Raw genomic sequence first — 24,030 nt, forward strand, 5'->3', positions numbered from 1 at the left:
AGGTATTTGTGAAAGAATATTCAGATGTCGAATTTTCTCTTGGTAATGTCGCAAAGTCTACAAGTCCCGTCTGCAGTTGTGTCGTATTTGTCTCTCTGTCTGTTGCGACGTCGTACGATCCAGTTGTTGCTAATGTTGTAGAGTTGAGATCATGCAGAATACCCGTACTATGAGATTCGTTACCACTTCTGATGACTGAGCTATTTCTAGTTAGTCCATCTGTGAAATTGGCTGTGATTTGATACACACTCACATTTTCACTTGTATATCGAGATTTTGCTGTAGAATTAAGACTTGTCTCTGTTGAGACATTTGTGAAAAAAAATGTCGAATTTTCACTTGATAATGTAACGTCTGGTAGGTCTGTTTGCAATGGCGTCGTATCATTCTCGCGAGAGTTTGTCATGTGACTTGTGACGTACACTCCAGTTGTGGCTAGTGTTGTATGGTTGGCATCATGCAAGTAAGACAGACTGACATTTTCTACGGAGTCACTTGTAGCTGTCATTTGTGTTTTTGCTGTAGCATTTAGATCTAGGTCTTTTGAAGAATTTGTGAGAGAAAATGTAACTGGCTTGTCTGTTGAACTTCCATTTTCTCTCGGTAATGTCATAAAGTCTAGAAGTCTCGTTCGCAGTAGTGTCGTATTTGTCTCGCGAGAGTTTGTCACGTGGCTTGTGACGTCGTACACTCCTGTCGTAGTCTGGTCTGAACCAGTACCTGAGGGTGAAACCGTTAAAACAGCTCTAGTACATAACAGTCACATGCAGGGGCGCAATTTCTTTCATGATCATATTGGCGCTTTGACTAGAATACTTACCTTATGTGCCATTAATAAGAACAATTGTGAAGAATAATATTAAGGATATTCCAAGCAAGTATAACGTAGCTTAAAATACATAATACTTTGGTTAACTGTAATATGTTAGAGGTTGGATGCATATATACTAAACGTTCTTGAACAGACAAAAGTAGAGAACTGTGCCCTGATAAAGAACGGAAAGTAATGCAAAACATTTCAGTAGATTGATGTTATGAGGTTCAATGTGATTTCACCCGATGTGGTTTCCACTATGTATGAAATACCTCCATCTGTACTGCCGGGAGTGACAACTGGTACTGCCTCGGTAGGAGCTTCCACCGACTGGCCGGTAATTAAACATGGCGGCACTAACATGGACAGACAGACAGATCATAAGATTACAGACATTCAAACGACATCACGGAAACGTGCTTTTTAACTGTATTGTATGAGGTAACGTTCAGTCACGGAAGGCTTAGACTTCAATTTTTGTGAAACGAAAAAAATGAGTGACTGTACTTGACATCTAAATGGGCTAATGCCAAGTTCTTTCTTCTAAGCCCGATTACACATGTAAAACATGAAAAGAATCAACTAAAACATGTTTGAAACCATTCAGGCAAATCTCCAGTAGATAGTTTATCTTAAAAGGAGTAAATATGGGTTTGGAAGTTAAAAGTTGTATTTTGTTGGATCTAGCCATTTATACCATAGCATATCTTGTTTATTTTGTTTGCTCGCTAAACGTCACTATCAAATTTGTTGGAATCCAAGCCTTATAGATATCTTTTGTTTGTCACCAGTAGTCGGAATGTCAAGCAGTACTTTAAACGTTATTCTTTTGCAAAAAAAACGTTATTTGGAAGTGAACATTCTGCTGGAATAAGAACATTGTCAACATCATACATCGAAACAATGTAGGTGGAAACATTGAGATAATACTTGAAAATTTGTCTGTGACAACCCTATCTTTGCCATTTAGATACTGTACAAACTCATTCGTTTGAAAGTTTGTAATGCAAGGTAATCATGAAATTCTTAAACATAAACACCTAGGACTTGTTTACAGGCTGATTGGGATAACAACAAACAACATTTGTGTGCTATGAAACAGACAATGTATAACGGACACTCCAACGGATGTAAAGAAAATCGTCATAAAGCCAGCAATGTGTTGGATGGTTTGTTATTCAAATAGCTTACTTAGTATCATAGGCCGCTGAAGTAAACATACAAGAATATGTTCAATTCAACTCAACAGTACACATCTCACCTTGTATTGTAATGATGATCACCAGCACTATTGTTCTTGTTAAATCCTTCATAGCAAAAAAGTTGCAGCGAACGACAAGAAGCTTCTAGAATCCGCACTGGGTACTCCGATGAAAAATCTCAGGTCCACTTGGCAATGTTTATAAGTTCCTTCTGTCGACAATCCAACATCTTGTTCGTAGACGGGAATAAATGTTTCCAAACGGCTTGCTCACCACAAACACCGTGTATGTTTGGTAGGTATCTCAGGCCCTCTCTATGTTCATTACAGAGCAACATCAGTCTCCATTCCCCTGGGTAGCATCACAGTCTCAGAGGGAACATCACGGATTGATCGAGTTAATACGTTCTTTGTTGAGCTGCCGCCCCAGGAATATGTTCGTGTCAGTTCGGAATTGATTGTCAGACTGATTACTGAATCATTTCCTCTGTATAAACCCTGCTGGCATGCAAAGTACACCAGATTCTAGACTCCACGTCAGCACAAAATCGATAAAACTTTGCATATTTATTCTGTATAAAGAAAGGACTGATACGTGATGTAATTTTCCTCGTCAAAGAGGTCCTAGAAAATCCGCTTAAAGGCAAACAAATGTCGTTTTCAGATAATCCTTTTATCTTAATTGAAAGTTGAAATAACATTTTCTTAATGAGACAGGAAATGAACAATATACATTATTATAATAGCGTTTGGGCTAAGTACATGCAGTTAAGTATGAATAAGAAACAAAGTAAAACACATTGCTAAACATACTGCTGAGTATGTAAATACAAGGTCGTTGCGAGGGATATTATAGTTCCTGATTATTTAACAAAAATTCATGACTAAATACAGGAAAATAATTCTAAGCCATACCAAATAATCATTAACAATGAGGCATCCATATAAACGTAAAGCTACATGTAACATATACTACTATACTGGTCGTATAGTAAAATTATGTACTTTGCTATGGGTGTAAATGTACTTCTCACTGAACAACAATCATACTTCTTTCAATTACTTCAATATTGTATACACTGTACATTAACCTTTTCCATGCTAGGTTGGCCTTTTAGCATACAATCTGTATTGGTTACATGCGTAGGCAGCAGTGAGAAGGTTAAAATTGCAATATGACAAGGGTCAATCAAAGGCTAAGTGCCTGTGATGGATAACTACTGCTCTATCAGCTACAATTGCCAATAACAATTCACTACCAATATCCATCATCACAATAGTCACCATCGATCCAGCTGATGTAAGTGGTATTGCCTTGAGTAGTCTATTCAGGAACTTATGGAGAGAAAAACTCCGATATCTCTAATGACTTACAATTGGAAACATGTATAATATTTAGCTAATTAAAATATACCAACTACAGTCACAGTTCAAGTTCATTTGCTACTACAATGATCATGCTGCATATACAGTTGTTATTCCTGTCTGCATCATTTAAATGAGACAATTATAATATTTGTATCCCGTTGTAGTATAAGAGACAACTGATACATGTTAATGTCTGTTGTAGATTTGGCTGTCTTTTTATCAATAGACATACATTTCTACAGACAATATGATAACATTCATTTGTCGTGGGTAGCATTTGGTCCATCCAGTCAAAGCTGTCTACGATTCTTGACCTCAATTGAATCATTTTAAAGGTCCAGGTAGACATGGTCTTGATATTCTGCCATCTCAAGTGCCTCTGGAGCCGTCTCATCTGACCTACCAACATTCTGGTACAAAGATGCATCTTTTGCTTGCTCAGCACTAAGGCTTGTATACGTGCTTTCGTTCTTTGGTCTCTGGTTCCCTTCGCCCAGACTTGTGTAGGTTGTGGCTTCCATAGTGTCAGGATTCAGCGCTTGGTAAGGAGATTCTTCCTCTATGTTCTTTGAGTAGCGAGTTGGGGCGGTGTCTTTTGGCACCACACCGCTGTTGACTATTCCAGCCTGTTGACCTGCAGTACCAATTGATGTCGCTGGGGTGTAGGAGTGTCTCGGGGCCGTGCGTTTGGTCCTCCTCCGCGGAGGGGCGACTGGGGAACTCCCCCCGCCAACAGTGGCATATTCCGTACCAATGACGTCGTCCGTAAGAGCTATCTTTCCCGACATTCTGTGGGAGAAACATCAGTTTTATCATTTTTCTTAATAGAACATTATGGAGCAACAATTCAAGTTAATCATACAAATGTACCAGCATTGTCCTAATGTCATGCCATCTTTGTTACATGCTTCAACACATAAACATATCATAGACGGAGAGTTTTTCGAGGGTCGCTAAAAACATCCACGCTTATTCTTTACCTTCTTAGCTTGACAACGAGGAAGCCGATGGCAATAATGGCGATTACAAAGAGAATCGCCAGGACCACCAAAACTCCTGTAAGCGCCGACACAATGTGGGTGGTGTTGGCTGGGATAATCTGGGAGAGAGACATTCAATGTCAATATTTCATTGTTCTGTTAGTGCTGTCTTTTTTCAGCTTGATACACCAAACGAAAGGCTGAGATCCTTGGCGAAACTCAACAAACAAACAAGCAACCATTATGCGAAGGAAAGCTCATCTGTGAATCCATAGTTGTAGAGTTTGTGACTAAAAATCAATGGTGATCTCCTTTCTTGTGTTGGAACAAAGCCTAGACTCTACAATTATGCTTTACCTGACAACCACCGTCCCCGGCCTCATAACGGTTCTCCTCACACACACACTCCGAGATAACCCTGCCTGGGTACTTTTCACTCAGATGACAGTAACTCCCATCCCCACATTCAAGGGTGCAAAAACTTGGGTCGTCTAAGATCTGTTGAATCTCTGTTGTACGAAAAAAGTGAACGTTTAGGCAGTAAGTGAGTAAGTCGTTCAAAGTTGAAAAAAGTCAAAATCTGACAATTTCCGTTTAAATGACCATACTTTACTTTAAAAAGACCAACGACAAAACACAAAGCAACACGACGCTTCTAACCTTCGTCAGTAAATATGGCTAGCCGTAGTGCATTTCCATTGGTGATGTTTAGTGCTGTGTCGAGCGCCCCATTGTTGATCAGTTCTCGTAGCTGTTCCTGTGCTCGCTGGGTAATAATCGAGTCTGCTTCCGACCTTGTTGTGTTGAAGATTGTAGCAAACCTGGCCACTGTGCTTCCTGGGCTAGACATGACGATTCAAAGAAGCAAAAGTTAGTAAAAGTTGATGTTAGTTGTCACTTTGACAATTTTAGTCATACTAAGTTCAGCAAGATTTTTCGATGCTACAAATTTTGACCAATACCAACAATAGTACTTAATTTTTTGGTGGCATAGATATCATAAAATACAACTTACACAAATCGAATCAGTCTGATGTCGACATATCCTGGCTGGTTGATGTATATCGGAAAAATCTGAAAAGTACAAAAAATAAAATAAGTTTTTCGATAGTTGCTACATATTGATTACATATACGTAATAACAAAGCATCTCAAGGAACACAAGGACTATTTTTCTATGCCTTCCCCCCACCTTACCGCTGTTCGAAACGTGTCCGCTAGATTCATAAATTCAATTGTTGTCCTGTTGCTGTACTCTGGTTGAAATGGCAACCCAAGAACCAACTCGTACGGTATAATCCTTCTTGCAGTGGTGACTGTGGCAGGCTCTTTTGCGGTGGTTGGTGCTTCAGTCATAATCGTTGTAGAAGTCGGTGCTTCAGTCATGATCGCTGTAGTAGTCGGTGTTTCTGTGTTCATCTCTGTTGTAGCCGGTGTTTCAGAGTTGATCACTGTTGTAGTCGGCTCTTCAGTGTTGATGTCTGTTGTAGTCGGTGCTTCAGTCATGATCGCTGCACTAGTCGGTGTTTCTGTGTTGATCTCTGTTGTAGTCGGTGTTTCAGTGTTGATCACTGTTGTAGTTGGTGTTTCAGTGTTGATCTCTGTTGTAGTCGGTGTTTCAGTGTTGATCTCTGTTGTAGTCGGTGCTTCAGTCGTGATCGCCGTAGTAGCCTGTGTTGCAGTAGCCGGTGCTTCAGTGGTGATCGCTGTAGTAGCCGTTGCTTCGGTCGTAATCGCTGTAGTAGCCGGTGCTTCAGTCGTGATCGCTGTAGTAGCAGGTGTTTCTGTCGTGATCGCTGTAGTAGCCGTTGCTTCAGTCGTGATCGCTGTAGTACCCGTTGCTTCGGTCGTGATCGCTGTAGTACCCGTTGCTTCGGTCGTGATCGCTGTAGTATCCGGTGCTTCAGTCGTGATCGCTGTAGTACCCGTTGCTTCGGTCGTGATCGCTGTAGTAGCCGTTGCTTCAGTCGTGATCGCTGTAGTAGCCAGTACTTCAGTACTAGTCGTGATCGCTGTAGTAGCCAGTGCTTCAGTCGTGATGGCTGAAGTATACGGTGTTTCGGTCGTGATCGCTGTAATAGCCGGTTTTTCAGTTGTGACTGCTGTGACCAATGGTATTGTTGTAAAGGCAGAAAAGACAACAAAGAAGAGGGGTGCTCCCTTTGCTAGATGACCACACAGAAGAAGCATCATGGCACTGACGATATTTGCGACCTGAAGAATAAAAATTCACACATTTAGTATCATTTTCACACATCAATAACGATGGGCTGTGACTGCACTGAAAATATTTATGCTAAAGTAATTTACTGTAAACAGACGTTTGCTGCATAGTATCGTAGTTTTGTCTTGCACGACTAGACTATTCAGATTTCTTGCATTTTGCTTGTCCCTTTCCTTCCTAACCCTCCTTACAAATGATACAATTAAGCGCTTTGTGCCAAGACTTCAGGATTGAGTTTCGTCACATTCATTTGTGAAGCACACTTGTTACAAAGAAACATGATGCGCATACTAATGACATGTTTCAGTTGACTGACAACAACACTGCGCCATGACATGCCTTCCATCCCTGACAACACTACATTATTGTCACAGTCTTTGGCATACACAAAGATCACATATTTAGGATGCCTTGTTTCAAGGGAAGCCTCAAGCGTTCCCCGCTACAATTTGCTATCATAGGTCAGATCTCAGAAGGCTTGGGTACGATACGGGAGAGCAGTGTCACTTTAAACGTGTTTCTTCCTACGGGAGTCTCACCAGAAATTCTTAGGAGAGAGGTGCTCCCTAATTGGTTGATGAAAAATCAGGGAATTTTCATGAAAATACTTAGGGAAAACCCTAAATGCGAACATTTTGGGATAGGTGTACTAGGATTTTTGGAAGAGCACCCTTGCTTCATTACTTGGGGAGAGCCCTGTTCTAGCACCTGGCATTTAACGTAGCCACTGAACTGTGCATAATGAATTCTGTCAACATCCACTGCTGTGTTGGAAGGACGCCAAGTCACGCACCCACACTATTCACTTGTTTCCTTCCTGGTCGTATTTCCTGCATTACAGCTACAGTGATGAAGTCAGGTGTGTATTATTGGGCCATGAGGACTGCTGTGGGGTCGTGGAACATTTGCATGCATTTATGTCTTGCCGTTACAAATGTACGGATCACAGTTGTATGATGATTTAGAAAAGAAACTTGTGTTTAGTTTTCACAGATTTCTGTTGTCAGAAACTACGTTAACCACCAACGTCAAAGTTGGTAGGAAAAATATATATCCTATCCTGGTGGCGACGTTAATATTTTTTTAGTAATACGTACAAATTACTACAATGGAGTGTACATGGGCTGTACAGTTTAGGTTTAGTATGTCAGTAGTTCTGGAAGGATTAAACCAAGAAGACAAGAAAGGGGTGGATATAAAAGGTACACGTTTAAGCGTGAAGGCAAACTAATTTGTACACGAATATTACAAAAAATTATCATTACAAGATGTTAGAACAGTTTCCAAAGTTTCTACACCCACTTCCAACGACCACTCATGGGCTGGCCATGGTCTTTGACTCAAGGCACCTTTTATTTTGCTCTTGTCTTCACCTGCTAACAAAGCAACATAAACAATGCCTGCCTACTTACAACCTGACTTAGTAACTATCAGTTAGTTTACGTAGCTTAAATAGAAGAATTGATACACAAGAACACGTGTATCTAGTGAACATAGCAAAAAATGTCAAAGAAAGAACGCAAATGACAGACTACCTGCGGTCTAAGTTAAGATGACCTTGGACGCCATTTTGTTTCTTTTACTGACTTCCTCTCCCCATACACCTGTTGACTTTTAAGGAAACTAAAACACAAACTTTGCTTGCCTGACTTTATAAAGAAAGTCTTTACCTGTGTGGAGTGTTCTCTCAGCGTCTTCAAGACAGAAACTAGTTCTTTAAGTGTCTCAGTAGTTCTTCGACAAAAGCACCTGTCGAGCATGTAACTGGGAATGTCCTTCTATCTCTCGTGTAGTCACTGAAGTGGAACTAAGTACGTCATGTGTAAGTGCGGTAAGCGGAACAGGTATGTAGCTGTAACGGGATACACCACATGACATGGGGGAATAGGGTAAGAATGTTCGCCCATGGCCAACGTTTTATCCTGGTGCAAAATCGTTCGAACGATTTGGGCAGATATAAAAGCAACGTGACCGCAAATTTTGGTACAAGGGTGCTTTGCCACATGTATGTTGAAAATATTTCTCATTTTTGAGTGCATGATTTATTTTGAAGTGGCTTAGCTACCTTTATTGATTAAACTTACTACATTACGAAAATTACCAGAAAATTGACTTTCAAAATCAAATCAGTTTTACTGCACTGAAATCGCTTTATGTGCCTTTAAATGATTTTTATGTTAGAATGAAGCCGGTATGTACATCTACATACACCGGTGATGTAACTGAAGCTAAAAACAGGTGGAAAGATGTAGGACGAAAGTATTGCTTGCATCTGAACGGGGGGAAGAAATGTACTAAAGTTTCTTTTTAGCACAAAAAATAACAGTAAGATTACCACAAAGCACGAGTACTGCATGTGAGAAAGCGACTACGTGTCCGCAAAGTGGTCATCATGTTCATTATGGCGAGATTTGGGTAATTAAAAGGACAATGTTTCTTAAACATTACCTACATAAGAATAGAACAGTCCAAAGTCAGACGATACTGCCATTTCGAAGAGGCGGCTTGGTGAGTCCAGATGCTTTAGTCTCGTTTCTTTCTTTGGTGTAATGGTTTGCTTGTAGTGTTGTAATTGACGCTTGTAATGTTTGCAGTGCACAGATGTGATTTATGTAAGCATGCACCGTGTGTTAAGATAGCTTCAGTGAAGCAATCTTAAAACACGGTGCATGCTTACATAAACTATTTCTCCATTGAGACTTAGCAATGGAAAGATGTAGCGCCACAGTGCGGACAGATGCATAAATGCAACTTGTACGTTGTATAGATGTACTAAACTAGCAGCGAGGCGCGATTATACGTGTTTTGACCCATGATTATGCTAAGTTATGTTACTGCATGGAATATCACATGTGTTATACATAATACAGCCAAACCTGTGCAAGTGACAACTTTTACACAAGGTCCACATGGCCAATGGCGTGACTTTTTAAAATATTTTTGAGTTTATAAAACTTTTGGTCCAACACAAAAGTATTTTTCCCTATTGACACACGCATCAAAACTATTATGACTACCTGTCCACATAGACAACCTTTTGTTGGTTCCTGGATGGTCTTCTTGTGCAGTTTTTACCGTAGGTGTGTACATGGCTAATACATGCATTGTGGTGTTTCTATTTCTTTGACTTGTATTGCCCCTCAAGCGCTGGCTAGGGTTTCAATGAATTCATGAACTACAAAGTGGCTAAACTCTTCTGGCCAATACATTTGACTGTTTTTTAACCGGCGTTGTTATTCTGGTAGACACTGTATTGCAGTAGAGAGTGTAATATCTAGATTGACCGAAGCTGACTTGTTAGTAAACAGTTCTGACAGACCGCAACACTCTGCGAAAGCACGTGACACGAGAACACATGACCCTTGCAAACACACAGACCAGCATGTTGGTACACAGTAGTCCTGCTTGTGGGGTGGAGACATAGAGATATAGGCACCGCTACTGTACTGGAATTATTTTCACCACCATTTTCGTTTGAGAAAAAGTCCGCATTTTGGTTGTAAGATGCCGTTTGGAACGGTTCTAGCCATAGGGCTACTACTTGTAGCGAGCGTTGCGGCTGATATAGACTTCGTGTATCACAACTACACCGAGTTGACGCGCGTTCTTACGGAGACGGCGTTACAGTGCCCGGAGATCATGCAGGTCTATACGGTGGGGCAGAGCGTGCAGGGCCGGGAACTCTGGGTCATGGAGATCAGCGACAACCTGGGCGACCACGAGCCAGGTACGTTCAGCTCACAAACGTCGTGAGATTGTCGCAAGATTGTCGTAAGATTGTCGCAAGATCTCAAATCACTGGGATAGTCCGAAATTCAACCATATTCTTAGGGAAAATCCTTAGAGTTGTCGGTAGGTTCTGTCACAGTCTGCTTAGAAATTTAAGGATATCAAAATTGTACGCAAATGTGACCACGCCGTATTAGGGGGAGTTCCGTGTACTTAAAGGGTGGTGCCTCCTTTTTACTATAGAAAAGTTTATTCTCAGTCCCTTTTTTCAAACAATAAAGGAAGTCATACATTTAGTGTGTAAACTTGATAATAAAAGGGCCCGGGGAGAAATATGTAAGACACAGAGTCGTATTTGGAAAGTCTGTTCGGTATTTTCGTACAGTGTACGTTCGATCTGTTACCCTAGAGCCCGGGCACCTGTCATACTCGCCGCAGGTTTTACGACAGCTGCTTTAGGGCGTTATTGGCACAGTTGTGGATGCGGCATTATTCAGCTGTCATGTTTCCATAGATCCTTGTTAGCTGTTGGCTCTTGCTGTCATAGCTTCCTTTGACAAAAATGTATACAACGGACGTGGTCGTAATTTTACTTGTATATAACAGGACATAGGCAAGTTGTCCATATAGTGGTATGATGTTGTTTGAAGTTCTTCTAAACGATCGATATCTGCATGGGTCTCTTATCATGACATCGTCCAATGGTGTGACAGGAAGGACCATTTCAGAATTGTTTTATGAGACCGTTATCTGTACCGAAAATCGGATTTCCCTGCTTTCATAACTGGAATATGATGCATACAAAAGTACGATTTAAAAGACAAAGAAGAGAAAGCGTAAAAATATACGGTTTTTTTTTCTTAGCGGCATGCCAAATGTGTCTGGCCGCTTAGCGTTCGCTTCCTCTAGTGCAAAAGGGGTGTAACCAGCAAAGCGGAGCTGTATGTGTAAAGGGCTAATGAAGTGTTACGTTACACCTGTTTTCTTCTGTCATGGACGTCGGTTTTAGAGAAATATTGTACTCATAAATCAATGAGTTGTTGTATCAGGTGTGTGCACTTGTACCGGCAATTGACAGTTATATTGGACGCGTAATCCCGTCTTGGCTAAATGCCATCCTCGGGCTTAGCGAGGGTTCTATTCCTGAAGTGTATAATTTCTACTAACATTTTAGGCCAGGTACCTTAAGCTTAAGACTGCTATATTTAAAAAGAAAACATACGGAGGCTTTCTTATGGATGACTTAAACACCAGGATATTTAAAGTGTGCATACCTCAGGTATTATTGGTGCTGCATTAGTATATCTCTTTAAATTCACCTTTTTTAAAAGTTAATTAAACCTTTTGTTACTTTGTGGAGGCATGTTAGTAAACATTGCCTACATTGGCAGTTTTCAGTTAGCTCACATAGTCAGACCCCTCCCCCAGACCCCCCCCCCTTCAACCCACTTCTACCAAAGCATAATTTAGACGAAACTCCCTCCCTTTACTCCTTACAACTGTTTTTGTTAGCATTAGGCGGTGACTTTTGTATGTTATGGTCATAAACCAGGTGCCGTATTGAAACATTACGCAGGTGGGTAGACTTAATAAACGCTCTTGACAGCTCAAATAATTGTTCACGGAGAAGTCATAGATTATACATAGTGTACCATTGCAAGCTAGCAAGACTACTTGTTCTATAATATTTGGTCAAAGATGTGGGATCTACTTTTATAGACGTTCATAAAACAAAATAAACCAGGAAATATGCATTTTCTTATATACGTATAACCTGCGAGTCATTGCAAGAATTTAAGACAACTTTTTAAAAAGACAGTAATATCAAGACAGCAAATTACATTCATATTAGATTGATGTAGAGAAAACAAGACGAATTTCTGTTGAACACATGCACCCTCCCCTGGCACAAGTACAAGTGACAGCTAGTGTAAATATTGGCAATAAACACGGCCCCCACTTGTTCCTCAAACACGGGCGGCAGACATGTCAACACGTGCCCGGTACAAAGGGAGAGTTGCCCCGCTGTTGCGTTTAGGGGGAGGTGCTCAAAGGGGGCTTGGAGAACGCGAAAACTCGCGAAATCTTGTTATCACCAAAATTCAGTAGCTTATACAGTAGGCACGAGTTCAAATTTTGTTTATGAAACGAGAACATACTATATTCTAGTTAGGGAAATATTAAACATGATGAAACTGTTACTAGACATTTACTGATAGTGATATCTATGTGTCTGTTAAATTTACTGATATCTATGTGTCTGTTAATCTTCAAGCAGATGTAGGTTTGGGACATGTGGTCTTGAGGTAAACCCTCAAATTCTATACGTGATAAGACTTCCGTTTCAGTGTACAATGCTATCATTCAGTTAGTCTAGTGCAGTAGGATAGCAATGTGAACACGGGAAGATGTGTTTTGTAGTAACTGAGCTATACGTTCCTTAGTTCCTTCCATATTAACTATTCTACATTCAAGTACAGCCCTGATCCTATCAAGGTCCACACAAACATGTAAGACATGTAATTAACATCAGATATAAATGACCTAACGTAAACCCCATGTTCGACATGTCCAATGTCTACACCATTAACTAACGGTTTATGATACAGTTACATAACAATTGCGGGACGTCAAAGGCCCGCCAGTAACCTTTATACATAAACGTTGCCCAGTTTTTATCTGTGAACTGTGTGCACTCGACCAACAGTCAAGCATGATATGCTGTTTGCACTGTTTATTATTGATATGATAACATACTTGTCAGATGTCCAATTAGATTAAAGCAGGTTGGAGTGCTTTAGTGGGGAGGGGGGTACCAAGCCAACTGCAATATTTCAAGATTTCTTGTCGTCAATAATTTCAACATGTTGGCGAATGATTGAAGTTCCTTATTCATAGCCACTTGTTTGATGAGATCTGACGTTTCGATGACCGTATGCCATCTTCATCAGGGCAATTATGACTGGGGAACTGTTAATTTCAACTGTTTGACTGTGAAACTCCAGTCTTTGTCAATGAATGAGCAATCCACTGCTTTTCTATGTGACATCACAATGTACAGAGGACACACTTGACTCGGTGAACAGTGGATCATACATGTAGGATACAGAAAGTCTGTGACGCCCCCCGTCTCGATGAGTGACGATTGCAATGCCTTAATGTACATGGCCTCTATAATAAGTTATTGTTGTCCATTTTTAGGTGAACCAGAGTTCAAGTATGTGGGAAACATGCACGGTAACGAGGTGGTTGGACGTGAGATCCTTGTGTACCTGGTACAGTACATCTGTGATCAGTACTCCGCAGGAGACAGCCGCATCAGGAGCCTGGTGCACGAGACTAGGATCCACATCATGCCCTCCATGAACCCGGACGGCTTCGAGTTCGCTGAAGCTTATGTAAGGGTCTTTGGAGTTTGGTTCAATGTGCAATATGTAGTAGTATTACATGTATTGGGTACCGTCTGTGAATGCTTGTGAGCGTACGTACGTATGTGTGCTTGTGTGTGTGTTACATGTATATGTGTTCGTGTGATTGTGCATGTATGTGTTTGTGTGTGTGTTTTGGTGTGTGTGTGTATGTGTTTGTGTGTAAGAGAGACAGAAAGAGAAAGATTGTCTCTGATTGAGTGAGTGAGTGAGTGAGCGAGTGAGTGAGTGAGTGTGTGTGCGTGTGCGTGTGTGTGTGTGTGTGTGTGTGTGTGTGTGTGTGTGTGTCTGTGTGTGTGTCTCTGTGTGTGTGTGTGTCCCATCTGGCTAATTTAATGCTGTCTTTCGAGGTTTGCCATGTTTTTTTTTTTGTTTTAAAACAGACCCCTCCATCCAGCCCGAACCAGACGGACTGGTCCTATCTGGCTGGCCGGTACTCTTTCTTCGATAACGGGGAGCGCTACGACGGGTTCAACGGCACGGACCTGAACCGGAACTTCCCGGACCTGAACTCGGTGGTCTACCGGTACGAGAACACCTCCGGGCCGAACCACCACCTCAGCGTGCCCGACGACTTCTGGACGGGCAAGAGCGTCAGTATGGGGGTGAGTTAGCCTGGTAGACAGTCTATTGTAGGCTCGCTGGTATCTCTACTGTGCTGAAAGTACTTTGCCTGGGTGCCAGACCCTGGCATTTCAGAAACCAAAAGTATGCACCAAGGCTTTTATCTATCATGCTAGTAGCAATATGGTTAGAGCCAGGGTGACGACTATGGCCTAGTGCGGCGAAGGATAGGGGCTGGCACCCAGGCTAGGCCAGCAAAAGTTTACCTTTGGGAACCAGACAATTCTTTGAGAGTTATTCCTCTGTATTCAAAGCAGGCCGAACTGGCATTTATGTTTTTTGTTTTGTTTTTGTTTTTCTTCTCAGCCCGCGCCAGAAACCCTCCGGGTGATGGACTGGATTCTCCGCTATCCCTTCGTCCTCTCGGCGAACCTTCACGGGGGCGAACTCGTCTCCAACTACCCGTACGACTTGTCCCGAACCTATCCGGCCAATCCCGACGCCTACACGATGTGTCCCGACGACGAGGTGTTCCGAGAACTTGCGAAGGCCTACTCCCTGCCGCACGGCACCATGGCGAAGTGCGGGGTGACCCAACCGTGCGATACCGACGACTTCGCCTGTCGGGACGGCATCACCAACGGGGCCGACTGGTACAGCGTCACGGGGGGTAAGCTGGGACAGACAGTTCAACTTTCTTGCTGAATGGTTGAATAAAATACGGCTTTTTACGCATGTAGTCCACTTTTTCTGGCACTAGTCCACTCTACAAAAAGCTGCGTGATATGAGATCAGTCTGTAGTAAATGCATGTACTGAATTTCTTGTCGAATTTCTGGTGGAACTTCTAAAACTTAGACAAAGTCAGCCTAGAATGAAGATGCAGACGTAAAACCTTTTCTCATTCAGACGACAGCTGAACAAGTTAAAGGGATGAACAGAATTGTAAAGGTAATGACATGAGCTTCATTGGTACTTGAATGTACTTGAATGGATTTAGCACTTGTACTTGGCGTGATAAATTAATAAAAATTACCGCTCTCTATTTATGACTTTCCAGGTATGCAGGACTTTAACTACCTTGCCTCGAACTGCTTTGAAATCACGCTGGAACTGTCGTGTAACAAGTTCCCACCTGAGAGCGAACTGATGCAGTTCTGGGAAGACAACAGGGAGGCGCTTTTGCAATTCATGGAAAAGGTAGAGCTGTCACTGACCGTGAACTTGTTAAAAAAACAGAAGTTCTTAAGATTTTGCTCTTACCGTCGAAAACGGCGGTGTTGCTAGTTCCATTGTTTTCACACAAAGTTAATTGGTTATTTGTTTGTTTGTTTGATTGATCGATCAATAGTTTGAACGTAGTAAATGTTTGCGATTGCTGCGAAGGAATGAGATCTGAAGCTGATGTAAGTGCTGCAATATTTCTTTCATCCGTTAGACGTCTCTTTTGAGCCGCATCGTGTTTCTGTGTTTGCTGACAGGTGCACAGCGGCATCAAAGGGTTCGTGAGAGACGCCAACAACAACGGCATCGCTGACGCCGTCATCTCTGTCAGGGGTATCAACCATGACGTTACAACAGGTCGGTCAATCTGCATGTCTTCTCGTCTTTCAGTCTCTTTATTTCTCTGTTCTTCTCTACCAATTTCTGTCTTTCTCTCTAAAAAAAACCCTCTCTTTCTGAGACTGCACCCAACCATGTACATTGCAACCTGACCAAAGGGCCACTCGGAAACACAGACACACACACGGGCATACCAAAAATAATGTCTTAATTTTCCATGGCGGTAAATATTTCTTGTTCCCCGCAGCGCGTGACGGTGACTACTGGCGGCTGCTGGTGCCGGGTACGTACCGCGTGACGGCGTCGTGGGGCGGCTGGAGTCAGGAGAAGACCTGTACAGCCGCTAACCGAGCCGGGAGATGTGACTTCGTCCTGGGGGCACCTCCCACCCGGCCGCCCGGCACTTCTAACGGGAACTCCGGCAGGGCGCTGGTCTGGAGCTTCGTGTTGGCGGCCGCTGTGTTAGTCTTCAGTTGACTGTGATTTAAAAATTTTAAACCACGAAAAGAAAACTCTACATTCGCTAAAGATTTGATTTATTACATCTGTAGCTTCGTGTTGGCCATTGCAGTGCTTGTCTTCAGTTGGCTGTAATTTTTTTAACCACGAAAAGAAAACTCTACCCTCATTAACTCGGCTGTATGAAATGATACAGCCAGGACTGTCAAACTAGCGGGAGGCTAGTTGAAAGGACTAGCTCCGGTAACTGGACTAATAGTACAATAAGAACCGTTACAATGCTGATTTCAGTGCGTTAACAGACTGAGGTAGCTTTTACAATGCTCGTTCAAATACGTTAACAGAAGTAACTTAACAATGCTCATTCAAATTAAATCGCTGCTTCGCTTCGCCTTGCTAAAGGTTAAAGTAATAGTATTTTTTATGCCACATACATGTAGAATAGCCGTCTGCCATACATTCAGATTTCGCGCCTATGTTATGACTGACGTGGTAATTTCGCCCTTTCAAACAATAATAAAACCAAGCCTGACTGGTTAGATTGAAGGGAAGATTGGGCTGCACAATGGTAGATGACCTTTCGTGAGGGCACTGCCAGATAATGCTGGGCGTAGCTGCAATTGTCTCCACGCAACCGTAATCATACACTGCTAATATAAGGCCCGGGAAAAATCTTGTGTTTCGGGTTTTCATCGAGATCATGAATATGCAGTGTTTCTCTTTTTTTCTTTTTCTTTCCTTTAAGATTTCTGTTGTGGTATCGTAACAAATATAGTTTAATTTATCGCAACGTGAAAATAAAATGCATCAGAACCAGTGCTGTCTACAGGATACCTAGGAGCCGTCCCTCCGTTTACTTTTGAAAAAAAAAAACACTAGTATTTCACCTGGTGTACTCAATAAAATACTGATTTCTAAAAATGCGCGTGGGGTACTAGTATTAGTGATGTGTCAGATGGTTTGAAATTCAGATGTCAGATCGACGAAACTTGTGTGCCCTTTCCAGCGGTCAACCTGCAAAAAAGACAAGGCTGGACAGGTTTTTGATACGGTCGATCGGAGACCACAAATATAGCATGTTTTCACAATGCTAATCATCTTTGTCATAGCGATAACGACCTTTTAAGGGTTTATATATGGGTTTTAATCGGATTAAGGTTCCTCCTGTATCTAATACTTGCTATTAAGGCCATGTTGATTTGATTATATGGATGACATCCACGCGCGCATGAATTTTTGTCCGCTTCTAAGAAAGAAAGTTTTCTACCATCTGAGTTCACACGGCATGTGTGTAGTCTGTAGTGTGTTTGTCTGCACGTAGTCTGTGGAGTTTTGACATATATACATGTACGTGTAGTCTGTAAATTGTATGACATACGGGTAGTCTGTCGTTTAATATAATAGTTGCCCCGCCCAGCTCGCGTGACAATGCTCATTACAGGATAAATGTAAACCTGTGGAACGGGTTCTACTTAGCTTCATTTAACATTTGGACTCCGAAGAGGATCAACGCTACTCGGTCACGAAGACTTTCGCCCATTTTTCTCTCACAGGTAGGACACACATGTATTTTCTACACAAGTTCTAGATCATTGCAAAAGCATTCTTCTGCCTCTATAAATGCCAAGTTGTTATCTTCCCCAAGAATGTATTGTTTGTAGTGTAATTTGTGGGTTTATGGGTGTTATGATAAATGGTTCTTCTGTCTACTAAGAACAGTTTTCCTCTACTTGACGGAAGTAGGTCTCCATTGACTTGTATATTCTGGCCTTCCAATGCTTTGTGTTATGTGCGCTAGAAAATCACTTAAGCTTGAACTAAACAGCTTTTGTGTGATGTGTACGGTAATCTTAGTTTCTATCAGTGGTCCCACCTTTGTTGCCATTGTGTACAAATGCGCTCCCATTTAGAATGTTTGCAAGTAAAGTCATTTAATCGCTGACCAGAAGAGTTGAAAACTTGACATGATTGTTTGGAAATTGGAAAATGCCATAATAAAGCTAAATCTGCACTCCTGTAAGGACTAAGATAACTCATGTTGTCCAACATTTGTGACTGGATCCATCCAGTTGTAACCGGAACATTAGCGTCTGCACGTTTAACGATGGGGTGAATGAACGCACATACGTGACCACTTAATTACAGTTGACATGGTTTTGACAATAACATTCACATCAAAACAGCCAAACAGATTTATCATGTAATTTTTCACTTTTGAGTAACGCCTGCATGTGTAGCCAAGATCAGAAAAGACAGAGCATATCATGACTGGTAAAATCACAGACAACGCGACCTATGGCTCGTCTTTTGTTTGGTCTAAACGGTGCACACACCAATTCTTCCGCGACAGGGGCCACTGTAGTGCCCGGAAAAAAAGTGACGAAGGGGTTCCGATGGTTCATGTTTGAGTTTACATTTCTCATAATCTGCTGCAAAATGGGATTAACTACTAACATGGCTGGAAAGTGTAAGAAGTGGCGTGTTTTGGGTGAAAATTGATTTCGGGCCCGAGGCTTACTTCCGGGTGTCCTTCCGCCCTGAGCGCGGTGCTTCGGTTTGACCTAGTTTTGCCTTGTATGCGTTCTGGGGGTGCTGTAGCTATGCCTCGCGCGACGGGCTATTGTGATAATCTCAGTGTTAGGATTTTCTTGATACTTTTCTTAATAATACATAAGGGTTTTCTCTTTTCGTACCATATAAGTCATATTGGTGGCTAAAATCTGGGTGATGGGTTTAATTCCACGTGAAAATGGCCAATTTTTGGTATCATTTTTCAGCGAAAAATTCTTTTTCCCCCTAAAATTTACTAAAATGTGAGAGGTGAAAGAAATTGAAATTCTTTTGTTATCGTAGCTAGAGGGATATCCTTCATTTGCAAACAGAGTGTTTTGGCTTAAGAGGTTTTTCCTGAAAGAGACGGTCCCTAGAGTTGAGGTATGCAGAATCGAATTGAGACCCAAAATAAACTGGGGTGTGCCCCCTTAAATATGATAGTGTTTTTTCACTGATCGTAAAAATATACACATGCATGTTTCACTGACCATTTTCTGGTAGGACGGTTGTCAGAAAACAAGTATCGATCAAAAAACTGATACTTTTAGCTACAATTGGAGTCGTTATTGTACTTAATCCGGCTGGTCTCCCATAAAAATGCTAAAAAAATAAAACACTACATGGGCCTACGGATAGAAATTCCAGTTAACACCGAGACATAGTGTATACTACATACGATAGAAAATGGCTAAAACCTGCATACTAGGCAGTTCATTTTCACGAACGAATAGGAGAAATGTAGAGATGCGAGACAATGTTGTTTATCCGTGGGGTGACTGACATGCGTTACCAGCTTATTAATTATGATTGATCAATTATTAATACTCAATCTTAAATCAATAAAGACTATCCTTGTCCTTAGTTAGAGGTCAATGTCTTCTTATCGTCGACTTCAAAGGTTGTCCATTGGCAGTCACAGATAACAGAAAAAAATTTTGGAAAAGTACAATCCACAACGAGAAATCGGTGTAAATTTTCCCGCTTACAAGTAGAGCCACGCCTTAGTAGTCACTGTATTGTAGTGAAACCAGTGGACTGTGGAATACTAGTAGTCTGCACGAACTAACTCATTGTCATGTCTTAGCATTGTCTGATTTTTCTATGGACTGTCTAAAACTTGTCTTCATCTCATTTACTTATAAATTCTTTTTTATGAATACATTTTCAGCTACAGATTCCGCTAGTCATTGACGAAAAGTAGTGGATGTCACTTGAATTTGAACGTCTGACAGATCTCGCAATCTATCCAGTTGCTTGAGTAACTGCTTTCTTGTATAAAATCACATTTTTTTTCACTTTTGAGGAGCCCGGAATCCATCCAGTAGCTTGAAATTACATTCTGTTTAATATTTTTCAATTTTAAGGAACCCTTGCGTGCCTTAAAGGAACAGCTAAATGATGGAGTCCACGCGTCGTGACGTCACAGTGCTTGTTCCACTGTCCAAAGGAAACCCGGATAAGGAGGAGAATTTGCGGAAGTGTCCAACAGTACAGGTGAGTCATTACAGGTCATGATTTGTGCATATGTCATGTAGCCTATACTAATCTCCAAGCAGATTCAGGGGGGTCTACTAGTATATTGGCCGCCTGTAACCATCGGGGCGGCCAGTGGATACAGGCGGCCAATGTAGACTCCCCTTGCCCCATAGAATCTGCTTGGAGATTGGCCTCTATTATATAGAGTTGGAAAACGGCTGGAAAGAGTAGAAACTGGCTAAAAAGACAGATAACATCTAAGGGAGTTATCTTGACCTTGATACTCCGTACAGAAGAGAAAGTGTCCGCCTGTTATGTCCTGGTCTTTAATGGTCTTTAATACTCGATCACACTACGTACTTGTGTCTCACCCAGTGCTCATCTAGCAGTTCAAACTAGGTGTCCACTAAGGAGTACATTTTGCCACTGCCGTATCTTATCTTGTCATACACTGCCGCTTCTCACGCCAATTTTCCTATCGCCTTTGCCTCTACTCACCAGGTCAAGAACGTGATCTTCGACAGCATCCATGAAAAGGAGAATCTCATGGACTACGTTCAACGTCTGAAGAAGGTCGTGAGCGAGAACAACGTGAGCGTGGTCCTACCGACGTCGGACGTCTCGACGTTCGTGCACGCCGCCCTGGCGCGGGACTTCGCGCACATCCCCGGCCCCAGCGTCGAGTCATGCTACCTGGCGTTCCACAAACCCTACACGCGCCAACACCTGGACCTGGGCGAGACGCCCACCGCGTATGATGTCTTGGATCTGGACTCACCCACCCTGTTTCAAGATGCTGAACGGGCCTTGGAGAAAGTCGGTAAGAATCAAGATTTAACTGGTCCCTTTCCTAACAAAGACTGAGTGATGATTGCCTTTCACAGTGAAAACCACGCTTTAAACAACGCTTGTAGTTAGGTGTAACAGGTTGCTCGGTGTAATGTAGCCAGGTGCCGCCGGGCGGCGTGCCTGCACAGCTGGTGTGTTACTGTTAGGACGAAGTGCAGTCATGTCGGCGATGAAGATCCAGACAAGTGGAATGTAGTTAGAAGCGCGATGTAGTCAGACTACACCTGTTCCAGCCATTTAATTTTTTTTTCATTTGTACCCAGGTCTCCCTGCCTTTGTGAAGTCTGCCACAGCTACCCTGGCCTATGGTCTGAAGAAGATTGAAAACTACGACGACTTGAAAGATGCGCTCGAGGACTTCAAGACCATGAGAGACAAAAACCCAGACTGTCTGACCTCTCCCAGTGCAGCCTTCTACAGGTAATCACAAGTTTCAAAGTTTACCAGAGTTATTCAAAGAACTTCATTGCCTTGCGAACTGAGGCTTTCTTGAAGATTTCTTCTCCAAGATTCTGTAATGATACATAGTTTACATAAAAAATGACATACTTGACATGACTCTAAGTATTTTGTGATTTGTGTTCCTGAACCAGGGACTACTTTAAGGAGTATCTGGACGTGCAGAAGTACCCGCTGGCGCTGCGTGACGTCGTGCTGGTAGAACCGTTCTTAGACGCCGAGACCCTCTGTACCGCGGACGGGTGTGTGGTGGACGGGAAACTGGTGCACTGGACGGTGAGTTTCACACTGGAAAAAACAATGTTTTGTATTTCAGTATAATTCCTATGATTCCTTATAGTCCTTATATGTAAGTGTTTTTTTTTCTTTTGCATTCAAAGACATTCACATGTGCACACGTATGTAATTAATGTTTCCTGTACACCTCGCCCTCCACAGATCACAGACGAGCTACAGTATGACGGTCACGAGGCGAAGTTCACGTCCATGTTGGGGCCGACCAACGAGCCACAGGACATCCAGACCCGCATGTGGAGGATCTATGACCGCATCATGGACAGGATGATCCAGGCTGGCTTTAACGACGGTTATACAAACATCGAGATCTTCAAGATGAAAGATGGAACGGTATGTCTTTGAGAGCAATAAACAACAAAAGGCTGTACAAAAACATATGCATCAAACGAAGTCAAAGTGAAAAAAAGACACTGAAAATTATCGCTAATGCCACTGTTGCCACTGACAGTAGTCGGACGCACTTGCAAGCATCAGTAAGCATTGTAACTTGGTTACAAACTACCTGTTGATTTTTAACTACCATACTGTGCAGAACAGAAGTGATGAAATTATCCATTTTGAACCCTTGCAGCTGAGGTTGTGCGAAGTGAACGCCCGCGGTTCGAGGCTGGTTCAGGGCATCTACAAACAGGTGTACCGGAACGCGAACCAGGACTACGTGTACCTGTCAGCCGGTACCGGCATCGTGCCCGTCACACCCCCGCCTACCGGCCGGCATGGGGTCGCTTACATGGCCAAGTTTCTCGGGCTGGAGAGGCCGGGCAATCTCATGGACTTTGATAAGGTACTGCTGTCTTTTGTATGTGGAAGGGCAACCTGTATAGGGGCGTATGCACCTGTTTTGCCCTCCCTTTTACATTGTAGAAAATCCAAATAAACAAATGAAAAAAAAAACACATTGGTAAATGGGGGAAAATAGCTGAAACGCTGAAAACATTGCAGAGAACACTTTTGTCTGTTATTCAATATGTAACCATTATTAATTGTTTTCTGGTTTTATTTATCTTTTTTTTTATGTTCTACATGTCCCTTCAGTATAAGTTTTTCTCTGTGTGTATCTTATGTTTGTGAAAATTAAGAAAAAGAATGATTAATAAAAAAAATAAAAATAAAAAAAATCCTGATATCCATCCGGAGGTAGCCAATGGTTCATTTTTCTTATCCCTGTACCCCGTTTCTCCCCAGATTACCCAGCTGAAGTCCGATCCAGACGTGCACATCGAGCCGTACTTCGGTCGTGACGACGCCGTGCCAGACATCCCCGGGAGCGCCGGCTGTGATATCTGTTCCGTGGTCGCCTTCGGGAACGACCGGCGGGCCATGATGAAGAAACTTGTGGAGGTTCTGCGTCTGATCGTGAAGAAACCGGAGCGGCTGGCCTACCCAGTATCGGAGGAGAATATGATGTCCATTCTTTATTGATACGCCGTTCGAATTCGTTATTGTGTGTTCGGTTAATTGTTCAAGTTTCCATAACATTTAGATTTCATAATGAAGGGAACTTGTCAAACATTTTCGCACGCTCAGTTTTGGGGTGTCATATACAGTTTTGGGGTATCATATACAGTTTTGGGGTGTCATATACAGTTTTGGGGTGTAATATACAGTTTGGGGGTATCATATACAGTTTTGGGGTGCAATATACAGTTTGGGGGTATCATATACAGTTTGGGGGTATTTGTTTGTTTGTTTGTTTATTAAGATCTCCATTAGTATGGTGAACTCCATACTATTCTTCCTGGAGTCCAGCAAAATAAATAAAATAACAATAGTAATAATAATAATAATTACTTTTAGAAATAATGATAATAAATAAAACATACAAATTATGCTGAAATTATAACAAACTTGAAACAAAATCAGCATAGAGAAATAAAAGTGCATTGGAGATCAGAGGTCAAATAATAGAAATAATATGTTTGAAATGAAAGTAATAATTGATGTACTTGCTATCAATGCAAATTGAAGTAACAAAACAGTAAACAAATATTTGAACTGAACCGTTTTTTTAATGCCAAGTCTTGCTTCTTTATAAGATGGACTTGTTCGAGTGATTACATACAAAAA

General features: G+C 41.9%; 4 protein-coding genes across 4 annotated transcripts; 2 read left to right on the forward strand and 2 right to left on the reverse strand.

Moving 5' to 3' along the window:
- Positions 1 to 20: 20 nt before the first annotated feature.
- On the reverse strand, positions 21 to 2,135 carry LOC109478930. The gene is made up of 4 exons (XM_019780735.1): positions 2,076 to 2,135; positions 1,087 to 1,170; positions 372 to 720; positions 21 to 129 (listed from the first exon to the last, which is right to left on the reverse strand). The coding sequence occupies exons 1-4, from the start codon at positions 2,125 to 2,127 to the stop codon at positions 21 to 23; spliced, it is 594 nt and encodes a 197-aa protein (XP_019636294.1). The 5' UTR covers positions 2,128 to 2,135.
- Positions 2,136 to 2,590: 455 nt separating this feature from the next.
- LOC109478931 (mucin-3A-like) lies at positions 2,591 to 6,553 on the reverse strand. Its single transcript, XM_019780736.1, has 6 exons — positions 5,561 to 6,553; positions 5,379 to 5,437; positions 5,024 to 5,205; positions 4,721 to 4,872; positions 4,364 to 4,482; positions 2,591 to 4,172 (listed from the first exon to the last, which is right to left on the reverse strand). The coding sequence occupies exons 1-6, from the start codon at positions 6,551 to 6,553 to the stop codon at positions 3,713 to 3,715; spliced, it is 1,965 nt and encodes a 654-aa protein (XP_019636295.1). The 3' UTR covers positions 2,591 to 3,712.
- A 3,415-nt stretch (positions 6,554 to 9,968) lies between these two features.
- On the forward strand, positions 9,969 to 17,665 carry LOC109479053 (carboxypeptidase E-like). The gene is made up of 7 exons (XM_019780928.1): positions 9,969 to 10,314; positions 13,518 to 13,714; positions 14,128 to 14,337; positions 14,675 to 14,978; positions 15,368 to 15,507; positions 15,789 to 15,888; positions 16,118 to 17,665. The coding sequence occupies exons 1-7, from the start codon at positions 10,092 to 10,094 to the stop codon at positions 16,345 to 16,347; spliced, it is 1,404 nt and encodes a 467-aa protein (XP_019636487.1). The 5' UTR covers positions 9,969 to 10,091; the 3' UTR covers positions 16,348 to 17,665.
- A 110-nt stretch (positions 17,666 to 17,775) lies between these two features.
- LOC109479052 lies at positions 17,776 to 23,721 on the forward strand. The gene is made up of 8 exons (XM_019780926.1): positions 17,776 to 17,882; positions 20,247 to 20,376; positions 20,860 to 21,178; positions 21,471 to 21,627; positions 21,801 to 21,942; positions 22,105 to 22,293; positions 22,535 to 22,747; positions 23,149 to 23,721. The coding sequence occupies exons 2-8, from the start codon at positions 20,278 to 20,280 to the stop codon at positions 23,383 to 23,385; spliced, it is 1,356 nt and encodes a 451-aa protein (XP_019636485.1). The 5' UTR covers positions 17,776 to 17,882; positions 20,247 to 20,277; the 3' UTR covers positions 23,386 to 23,721.
- The last annotated feature ends 309 nt before the right edge of the window (positions 23,722 to 24,030 follow it).

Source organism: Branchiostoma belcheri, unplaced genomic scaffold (assembly GCF_001625305.1).
Source record: "Branchiostoma belcheri isolate BF01 breed outbred unplaced genomic scaffold, Haploidv18h27 scaffold46, whole genome shotgun sequence".
NCBI classification, from domain to species: Eukaryota; Metazoa; Chordata; class Leptocardii; order Amphioxiformes; family Branchiostomatidae; genus Branchiostoma; species Branchiostoma belcheri.